Source organism: Egretta garzetta, unplaced genomic scaffold (assembly GCF_000687185.1).
Source record: "Egretta garzetta isolate BGI_Z169 unplaced genomic scaffold, ASM68718v1 scaffold167, whole genome shotgun sequence".
NCBI lineage: Eukaryota > Metazoa > Chordata > Aves > Pelecaniformes > Ardeidae > Egretta > Egretta garzetta.
The window spans coordinates 442451-453829 of NW_009260186.1; the positions used below are offsets into that span (position 1 = coordinate 442451).

An 11379-nucleotide genomic window follows, 5' to 3' on the forward strand; every position below is an offset into this window, starting at 1 on the left:
ACAATCACTTCTGACCATAGGATCGGTGTGCTCTTGGTCAGGAGGGAAGTTTTCTTTTACTCATGGGACCTGCAACATCCCATCACACAGTAGTGCACCCAATCAGTCTCTGACTTCCCCTGCCCCCGAAAAGGGAACCTGGAACAATTTAAGGGTTTATAGGACTTCAGGGCAGAGCAGCAAAAAAGTGGCATGCTGATAACATTCATCCTCCATGTGGAAGGTACTAAGGAAAGATGGCATAAAAGAAAAAAGTTGGATAAATATTACAGAAGGTTGAATTCCCTTCTGATTCACGTATTTGTCTACTAGCCATCCTTGCTACTAGATATTTTAGTTTCAACACATCAAGTTCCATCATATATGATTAATATAAAACTTCATATTTGCAAATGAAAACTTATGACTTAAATCACATAATATGATGGGTTACATAAGATGCAAACAGAAACAGATATGTGGCCAACTCCATTATAATTATTTTTGAAAGGTATTTATCTACTCAGTTTTCCCATAGCAGTTCTAGCAGCTGGTATCAACATTTTTGCCCTTTCAGCCCCAGAGAGCAGAAAACTTCTCTAAGCTCTCCTAACCTTAAGAGTTCTTTGCTTTAAATCTTTAAAATACTCTCAGAATTGTTCTGAAGCCATTTTGTGTGTACAACAAGTTCCTTTAGCCTGTGATGGAGTCTTAGATTTACTGTGGCATACAGAGACAGTGCAACATATGCAATATTTCAAAGTATAGAGCTCTATGTCTAAGTCATGTCAACTAAAGGCACTGAGATCATGAGGTCAGCAGGAAGAATTACCATTCCAAATAGGAAATAAAGAAAAAAGTCTTTTCTATTTAAAATATACACAATCTGAGCACAAATACAGTCAAGTTATTCCATAGAATCATAGAATGCTTTGGGTTGGAAGGGACCCCTAGAGGTCATCTAGTCCAACCCCCCTGCAGGAGCAGGGACACCGCTAACTAGATCAGGTTGCTCAGAGCCCCGTCCAACCTGGCCTTGAATGCTTCCAGGGATGGGGCCTCCACCACCTCTCTGGGCAACCCCTTCCAGTGTTTCACCACCCTCATTGTAAAGAATCTCTTCCTTATATCCAGTCTGAACCTATCCTGTTTCAGTTTAAATCCATTGCCCCTTGTCCTGTCACAGCTGGCCCTACTAAAAAGATTTTCCCCATCTTTCCTATAGGCCCCCTTTATATACTGAATTCACCAGAAACAGTAGAGCTAGCTGTTCTTCTTCCAGCTCAGTACCTGTAATCATTATATAAAGCCTTGTGTATAAAGAATTAAGGACCTGATCAAATGCTCCATTTTTTCTGATAATTTCACAGATTAGTAACAATACCTACCGAAGCATCAGAAGATTAAGGTTTTTGTTCTCTTGGCTGTCCAAGGAGGTGGGTTTCCTGACAAGAGAAAAAAATATATTTTTACTAAATTTCAAAGACTTTCAAAGAAAAACTAAAAACAATGTAAATCAAACTACAACTAACAGAAACTTAATGAGTAACAAAAAGCTTTAGGTAACATCTGTAATGTTTAAGTTACTAGAATTTATGGAAAAATAATATATTACAAACTATTGGTTATGAGGTTTTACAGTTGTTTAATAGGGAATAGTTTGTCCAAATTTAGCTAGCTAAGCTAAGGCTTTTTAGATTACTAACACAAATTAAACGTTTTAAAATGAGAATTTAGGTGTCCTTAAAGTCTTTCCTACATTCTAAAATGAAACTTTGTAAGTTGTAGTCTCCCTGTTTTTATTGGTTATATTAAGATAAATTAAGTGAGATTAAAATCTTATTTGATTTATTTACCTTTGCAAATGAAGACCGTTTTAAGGGTTACACATCCTCTGCCTCTGACGAAAGCGACCTCAATTAGTCAAGTCAGAAAGTCTTTAAAAGCTTTGTGTTTATTGCTTCCAGCACGGAGCGAGGTGGTCATTAACGTACCAAAATTCTCATAAAAATTCCAAAGTTGCACTAGTGAAAAAATGCTCAACAAGATGAAAACTAGTCACATCTTTTTCAGAAAATTCATTAGCTATTTTAAACCATTTTTAACAAAAATATTTTGATTTAATGTGGCACTCAAGCAGATCCATACCATTTGGATACTTTAAACAGCATTTATATCTACTGTGAATATAAATATACATTTAGGTTTATACCAGTTTTTAAAAATGTTGCGCAGTGTTTAATATGAGCCTTTTATGCTGATCACTGTTAAACGTATTTCTCCCTGTTTACTACTATTTATGAAGTTTTATTATAAGATAAAGCATAAAATTAATCTCACACACACTGATTTTCTTTCAAAAGTTTATTTAGTATCAAGCAAGGGTAAAACTTTGCTTAACACTACAGAACATTTCAAGACTTGAGTTACAAAATACCACATTATTTGCATTTGTAATTTGCTTCCCTTTTTACGCATGTTTGCAAAGAGGAAAAACTAGCAAATGGCTGAAAATAAAAACTAAAAACTAAATTGTTGAAAACCTTTAAAATAAAAGGTTACGCTTATGTTAAAAGAATGGACTAACATATTTAGTAAACCTATTTTTTGTTTAATACTAGTTAATCAAAGGTTATTTTTTTTGATCACCTATTTTTTTCAAATACAGTTTGGAAATAACAAAGTTCCTTGTTTTACATATCTTTATGTCCAGGTTGTTCTTTCAACAAAGTGTTTTAAGTTCAGTCCATCCATTCAGATTTTTAAGCACTTTGATTTAATAAAAAGGGATTGTTCATAGAAAAAATTACTTTGAACAGTATACAGGACTGGTGGAGATTGGATATTTCACAACATCAGACAGTACAATCAGTATCTGGCATATGGCTGGTCTCTGTAGACTCCTTTTGTTGTCCTTGCAGAAGGTGCCTTGTGTCTTGAGTTGGTCCATTCTTCTTGCCCTACAAGAAGGGAAAATATAGTTAAACCCCTTCCAGTGTTCTCAGATGCTGTACTTATTTTTTCCTTAGTTAACTGTGAATTAGGTAGGGACATTTTATTTACTGAAACCAAGGCGTGCAAAGTGAAGTCTAACACTTGAACCAAAAAATCTGGGTACCACACATCTATCTGAGCTACCCCACAACGCTGCTTCAGCACATAACAACAGGGAGTGTGACAGGCTGTATTTAGGACTCTGGCCTTCAGCTGGACCCACTTGTTGGAAACACACAGAAATGCCAGCTGTAGTAGCAGACCTACAAAAAATTATGCTAGGATGAAATGAATGGAGGATATGAATTATGCATAAGCAAATAAGCTACCCTCAGAAATAAGTTTCTTTGCATCGCTACCAACTTAATTCAAATATGCAATCCAATAGTGGAAAGCCTCAAGTATCACTACAAACACCTGAGGCTTCTAGTAATCTAGGGGCAACATCTGACTTCACTGTAAACATACAATTCCTCTAAACCGCAAGTAATAGGGAGGTAGATTATAAAAAAATTAAAATGGCAAGGGAGATTGCCTGTTTGAATTTTGACAACAAATTTGTGAAAAGCTTGTGCTATATTTAATGCTTCATAATCCTACCACATTTTAGTGGTAATTTAACAGAAAGTAGCAAAGTACTGTCTTAAACAAGAATCAGACCTACTGTGCCACACATTTACAACAAAAAAGATGACACAGGACCAAATGCAGAATATAATGAAACAGTACTTAGGTACACTTTAATCAAGTAAACAAATCTGAGTGCTGTCCTGAGAGAAAAAAAACACAAAAAAAATCAAAAAACCCGAAAAGCAAACAAACAGACCTGAACATGTGTATGTGCTTCCCTATCTTCTTGGAGAATTGCCCTGCCCTAAGCAGACAGGTGTCCAAGTGAACCCAACACAATCCAGAAACTAAAGGTTGAACCCAAATGACTAAGTATGGTAATCTAAAAATGTAGGCAAATGTAGGCATTACTTTATCTTCCTAGTCAATTAAAAAAAATAAAAAATAAAAGTCAACAGCCAAAGAACCCCTCTACTTCTTTGAACAGTAAGGTAACTTCCTCAGACAGTAGATAGCTGAAATGAGATGACAAGAATCCCGTAAGTCAAGGGTCCAATTTCACAATCTTCACAGAAGTCTCATTCTAGCTAATTTATTTTTAAAAATTTAGGTGGCTGCCTGCAGAGCCTAGGTTATATATCATACCTAGGTGGTCAGAACATATGCCTAGGAGGCAAAAGGAACAAGTTCAAACTTGGTTTAAGGCTGAAAGAATTAAACTTGTACCTCAGGCAAGTTCCACAGGAATCTGATAACAGAATAACATACATGAGAAGCAACCTCTTGCGCTTCTTCATCACACAGAAAACAAGGCTTATATTAAGCAAGGAAAAGAACCCCAGCCTAACAGTAAAGGCAGATGGCTGAGGGGTAAGAATTAAAAATATCCTAACTTTTAAGCACCACTGCAAGGAACTGTTTAAATGTAAAAAGCAGTCTTAGTCACAGTTTAAGGGGAATACTTGCTTCCTTTCAAGCAATTGGTCAAATCAGTAGGGTAAAGAGTCACCTTACTTTCTACCAGTTTTCATTTTGGTGCCATTCAGGGTACCCTCTGAATTGGTACCCAAGCTTCTCAGAGCAGGAAAAGTTCAGGTACTTCTGGGAAACTGTGTTTCCCCCCGGCCAGCACTAGGCAGCTATCAGCTCACTATGCAGTCTTATGAAATTTAGTCCAAGGCACCTAATGTTCTTGACATACTGCAAGGATGATTATCAGTATCTAACTCTGCATTTAAGGATTTCCTTAAGGGTCAGCTGGTTAAGAAATAAAGTGTATAACTACATTTGTATATGCAAGAACTTCAGTGGCTGTAACCCATAATCATTCTTCAAGGTATTTATGGTTTTCCTCTCAATTTGAGTACAGACATCACTTATTCTGAGTGGCTGTGCTTTGATAAATAGAAAACTTATCTTAAATGCAAAAGCAATGAAAAAATACATATTTTCAAACTTAAATACCACAGTCCACGTTTTTCCCACATCAGTCAACTCTATCTACATTAAGCAGTTTCATACATCTTTCCCCCCCATCAATTCTGCATTCACAAAATAGTCTTAGAAATATCAGGCTTACAGTGGCAAACAGTTTATTTTAATGCTGAAATAAAGATTTAAGCTATCTATCTACCAAGACCCATTGAAAGTGCTGGGGGACAGAGGAATTTCAAGTGACCTCTTTTGATGAACAGAATTTCCCCTTAAGCAAAATAATTAGTTTAAACAGACAACACTGAGCAAGCTTCTGTATTAGGTACATTTATCACAAAAACTTAGTTGAGGTCATGTTCAAGAAATATACCATAGAAAATTTGAAGTAGAACATTAAAATCACTGAAGCATCCATTACCCAGAATCACAACTCTTTTACACTAGTTACTAATAATCCTCAAACGCTTGAGATCTGAGTGATCTAGATTATATTTCTCTGATCTCCAGCCAGAGATTTAACATTTATCCTGTAAGCAAAGGTGCCTTTTAACATGCCTTATGCTTCTAATCCGTAACAGATCTCTTAATTAAACCTGTCACTACCACACTTCTAGCTTAAAAAAATGTGATCTTTACCACCAGCATATGTTTTTTGCTTCATTACGCATTGTTTTGTCTCCGAGTAACCCACTACCCTCAAGTCTATTAGCTACCTAAAACACTTTCATAAACTTCACATAACGATTCCCTGCTTGATTTCACAAGACTGATGCACGAAAATGAACTAATAGGAAAAGGCCATGCAAGTCCAAAATGCACTGTTAGGCCCTGATTCAGCTGAGCACTTCAGCATGTTCTTACCTCGTAACCAAGTTTCAACATCAGTTGTGCCACACTAGAAGCAATTGCTTTCAGCTGCCATTAGCTTCTGAAAAAAGGTCCTACACCCCCATTTTTTTTCCATAAATCTCTTTGAATGTGACATGAAAAGAGTACTTGCAGCATGATTTCGATTTTATTTCTTTGATTTTAGTTTCACATGACTACGTTACCTAACAGGCCACAGAAACCTCCGTCAGTGTTTTCCTCAGTAACCATGAGGAGCTCTGTGACAGTGCAAGAATCCCTGAACAGCTGTTACCCGCTGCAGAATTGAACCTTGCATTACAGAAATTCTTCTTTGATTTTTTTTTTTTCCTCCAAAGGTCTTACTACTGTAGTCATTCAGCTCAAAGCTACTCACCATAGGAGTTGTACGTTTCTTCACTCAGTCCATGGCCATAGTCATAGTAATCTGCTCCACTGTACCAGGTGAGGGAAACAGAAAGAAGAAAGAGAACAAGAAACAAAGCAGTTATATTTTAAGAAAAAATGCTTATCATTACACATTCTCCTTTGAAAAGAAGAAAGCTTGAAGGATGTAGACGTGCCCTAAGTTAGGAAAGGTAAGTATTCACATGACACAGTGACAGCTCAGGTCCCATTTGTTCATTACAAAGAGAAAATAAACCCAATTTACTTCCATTCAGGATTTTTTTCATCACTGAGCCCCCGGTCCACAGTGTTAAATGTGGATGTGGGAATTTTATGTTTATACTTATACTTAAAGATGGGAAGGTTGAAGATCCCATGAATTCCAATGAAAGAAGAGCTGGAGGTGTAGGTACTGAACTCAATTCCTTTGTCTTACAAACTTCTTTTCATTACCTACTGTTGCCTAGTATTTTGTCTTTGCATCTTTAAATTCACTGATAGAAATGCAATAAAGACGAGCAACTTGCTGATCAGAGGGTTACATAGATTCTATTTGTGTACAGGTTCCAGTGTCTTCAGAACAAGATAAATGTACACTTATGCAAATGCTATCATTTTAATAGGCAGATAAGAAACAACATGAACTTCAAAGTTAAACGCACAAATCTGCAGTCATTAGGATTCAGAAGTATTTATGAATACCATAACCATGGCCTCAACCAGTCTTCCATTTCATAATGGCATTTCTATTTATGTTAAGACCACTGAATGGAAACTGAAGGACAAGCCTTATCACATCCTACTTTTCCGTCATGCTTTCATATTTCATAAGTATAGCTATGTAGTCTTTTATATAATTGGCAGAACAAAAGTCTATTAGGCATATTTGTAGGACATCAAAAGCAAGTCTCTTAATTGTTTCTTTCCTTTTCTTTCTAACCACAGCCAGACCCAGGGCTGATGGTATTTTGAAAATACTCTACAGGCTGATGCTACCAAGTGATTATCTTCTGAGGGAGAAGGAAATCACTGTAATATATGATCAGTAGCAAGTAATTACTAATATTGACAAAATGTTTCTAACATTAGATTGATTGCTAACAAAATAAAAATTAGAGAAAAGGCAATTTATGGCCTTACCATGCATTAGCAGGTAAAGCATTTATAGAAAACAAGTAACACATCAGAAACACTTCTGAACTGACACAAGACTAAGAGCATTTGCTGTGTTTGGGCTTTTTGTGTTTTTTTTTTTTTTCCCTAAAAAGTTTTAAATACCACAAAATAATCCCAGACAGAAATAATACAGTTCTGGTGTGTGGTAAATGCATATCTAAAAAGTGCAGATGAGTATCTGTTACTGTTAGCATAAGGCTTCCTAAACAAAAATTTAATCAGAAGGCACTATGAAGATGCACAAAATCCCCCCATCCGTGCAGAACCTCAATGTTATCTATGGTTTGTCAGTGATGAGGACCCCAGAATAACAATGGCAAAGTTTGAAAGCATACGAAATAACATAATTTTGCCCTGCAGTCAGTGATAAAACAGTCTTTTTTCTGATAACCAACTTAAAATTGACATTCAACTATCCTTCCACATAGTACTTGATTTTTTTTAAGGCCGTCATCAAGCTTAGAAGCCTATAGCAGCTGAGCCCTATCCCCATATCTGTCAATCCTGTCAGAATGACTTTTGCAGGGTTTCATTTCATAGACCTAAAATATCTATTAAACAAAAAAATGACTCATTTTACAGCGTATAAACTGCAAAATGAATAAACATCAGAAAGGAAAAATCTTTTACTTACAGTGAAAGTATATCATGATCCATCAAAATTAATAATCTTTCCAAAAAGTAGAAGTTATAATGTGAAGCAATGTTGCCTAGTGCAATGCAATACCCTCTGAGCACTTCCATTTGTGCTCTGTCAATGGTGCCAACGCTCTTTCAATTCATCCGTAAGTTAAACACAGAACTTCAGATAAGACAATTTAAAGACTAAGACTCAAAGAAAAGGGTACATACAGCTGTAAGGAGATCTGGGTAAAAAAAGAATATTGACAAGATTTTTTGTTTCACTTGTAGCCGTCTGAATAGCCCATGAAGTTCACAGCCAAAAACCAAGATACCTGAGGGTTTTTGGGAAGGAATTACAGAAAAATCTAGTACTGCATAGGAAGTTATAGCTTACAGAGCTGTGTTTTCTTCAAAGCAATCACCTAACTAAAAGGGAACCTAGTCAAAGGAAGATGCAATATCAGCCTTCTCTGTAAATTGTACATTTGAACTCACTGAGATAGTGGAGGTCAGTTCTGTTGTGAGGAATTAAGTAGCTATATTCAGTAATGCTTCCTCTGGACAGAAGGTATGATGTCAACTTTGTTTTAAAAGCATCCTTAACACTTGCACTTTTTAAATGTAAGTTCTCTGGCGTCTTAGCATTCTGACTGAAGACTATTCGAACTCTGTATTTCCCTTTAATGGATTTATGCTGGAATAGAAACCCCTTTTTTCCTATTCCTTTCCTCTCATAGAAAGGAGAATAAAAACACAATACCACCACAAAACATTTTCTTTTTCACCTCCTGTGTCTCCCTACCTTCAGATCAAGGTAAAAAACATACCATGGATCCCTTCCTTTTTAACCCAGCAAGACTAAGCCTTGAGTCTGCTTTGAGTTTGTATGTTTGTCTTCTTGAGGCCATTTCCTTCAGTTTTCTTAATTTTTCCTTACTTCTCCACTTGTCTCCAAGTAATTTCTCTCTAGCTGCAGATGGGGGCAGTATATAAAAATCCTGCGGTGTCTACTTTGTAGATAATTGCATTACATGGTATAGTCAGGCAAGTTTTCAAGCATTTTCCTAAACATCAAGTAAACAGCAGAAGTACAATCAACACTGGAGTATCAGCTGTGAATCAGATCTCCTGTACCTACAGTGCCCTTGCTTATATCTACTCATATTTAACAACTTCTGCATTCCCATTCCAGCACAACATCTTTGGGCTGACAAGAGAGAAGACGGGTGGCAAAGAAAAACGTGCTTTGATTTTCCGTATCAACATAAAAATTTGGAACCACCTAATGGTATGGAAGGATTAGCAAACAACAACAAACTTGAGAAGTATGTCACTTCTAATTGCTGAGGGCTGGGCATTAATCCTACAACACTTAGAGAAAGTGTGAAATGAGGCTTAAGTAGTTTAAATAAGGCAGGGGGAAGCGCCTGTTTTCTCTGTTCAAGAAACAGTCTGAGATAGATAACAGCACCCTCAGATTTTAGCACTGCATCACTGATGAAGTAAAGCCTTAGAGGAGCTTTTTTATCTAGTAAAACAGAGGACTGGGAAGCTTCCTGCCATTTTCCTGGAACCACTGTGCTGTGAGAAGTGTCTTAAAATACTTTAGAGATATTCAGTACAAGCCTTCAAAGGTCTTGTGGAATATGACCTGAATTCCTCAGGCTTTTCTGCTAAGCTGATTGTTTCTGAAGATATCTTGATGAACCATAACAGAAGAACAAATCTTTATAAAAAAAACAAATAGCAGTAACTGCTCCTGACATGACAGTTAAGTCTTAAGGAACTCTTACCTTTTATACTATGTTACCTATTAGCTTATTCTGTCTAGCGATGTAGGAATATTCTCTTGGGACAGATATCAACAGAACAGTAGAGTTTCAACCTAACACTCAAGGATATCAGAATAGGTCATTAGGCTGTTCTTGGGACAATCCAGAATGGGCATGTCCACCACACGGTGCAAGTGCTTTATGGTATTTTTAAAAAAATGCATAAAGGTAGTAAAATCATATTGTGATTAATGAATGCGATTGCCACGGCTCTTTAGATTTAATACAGGCATCTTTTAAGACCAGCATTATGCCATTTCTGTGTTTGAAACAGAAGTAGAATGGCAGGGAGCCTGACTGCTAAGGGGAGGGTAAAAGGTCTCTGATGGAAAGCTTCTAGTTTGCTGGAAAAGCCCAGCGCTTAACACTGATGAGCCTGGTTACCAGGTTTAAGCACCGAATGAAATGAAACTTTCTTCCTCTTCAGTGATGAAAAACAACCTTTGCAACCCGTTCAGCTTCTAGTAATGCTTACTAAGAAAAAAAAAAAAATGGAAAAAATTCTGCTTTTTCTTTTGCACATTGGTATCACAGGTAACTTTGAGACTGATCCCTTTGGAAAGAAGCCAGGGCAGTTTCAGAAATGACCACAAAAACCTTGAAAAGCACCAAGTGTTCCTTTCCTGCGAAGAGTAGCTCCTCATGTGTCACCTTTGTCCTTCTACACAGAGGACACACAGAACAGCAAAGCAGAAAGGACAAGTGAGGATCTCTCTAACAAGAGGTCTTATATGATAGATCCTGACCAATACGATCACACCTGAACAGAACTTTTCCACAAGGACAAGCCTTTTTCTCATTCCTACCAGATCTTCACACTCAGCTGCTGCTTAGGTCAGAAAGCATCCATCAACAGTAAACAGGAAGAAAAGAATCCCAAATGTTCTTGTCAAGACAGCAATCACTGCAGTGAAGCTTCTCATGTCTCCATACTTGTCTTGAACACTGAGTGGACTATCTGTTCTTAATGCTTCTCTGGATCATTAGAAAACAATATTCTGTAACCCAGCTTACAGCAGGATAGCATAAAACCAGGATATCAAGAGCAGATCCACACCTTTTCTCGCATCTTGCAGATGGATTTTCATTTAATGCCCAGTTCTGCTGCTACTTAGCAGGACTTTCTTTGGTACAAACTGAGATGCAGGGATGTGAGTATAAGTCTGTAAAACAGATAATGATCTCAGAAAGCAACTGAAACCTGTATGTGAAAGCTTTATAAAATACAAAAAAAAAAGATGCAATCTTCCTTAAATTAGATCCTATTGTACTCTCATATGGATAACACAAATAGCAAATCTATTTCCTATAATCCTACAAGATGACCAGAGTGCCCTCTCAAGGATTCCCTTAGCTATCACTATTTAGAAGTATCTTTTTATGGCAGAAATTCTAATATATTTTACTTCTGTAGAACAGCAAAAAGCCCTCAGAGGCATCTGCATTCTGGTGTTACCTATCAGGCACAGAACTATGTTTATCGATGTATTTCTAGCAGAACTCTACGCATTTCCCT

The 11379-nt window shown here is 36.8% G+C and overlaps 1 protein-coding gene across 1 annotated transcript in view; it reads right to left on the reverse strand.

The window, feature by feature from the left end:
* Nucleotides 1-2847: 2847 nt before the first annotated feature.
* Nucleotides 2848-11379, reverse strand: part of KHDRBS3 (KH RNA binding domain containing, signal transduction associated 3) — a gene marked incomplete at its 5' end in the record, with an annotated part of 63034 nt that continues 54502 nt past the window's right edge. Inside the window, 2 exons of the mRNA XM_035897498.1 lie at nt 2848-2939; nt 6221-6279. Of these exons, the coding sequence (XP_035753391.1) occupies nt 2848-2939; nt 6221-6279 (151 nt within the window). The remainder of the gene's footprint in view (nt 2940-6220; nt 6280-11379) is intronic.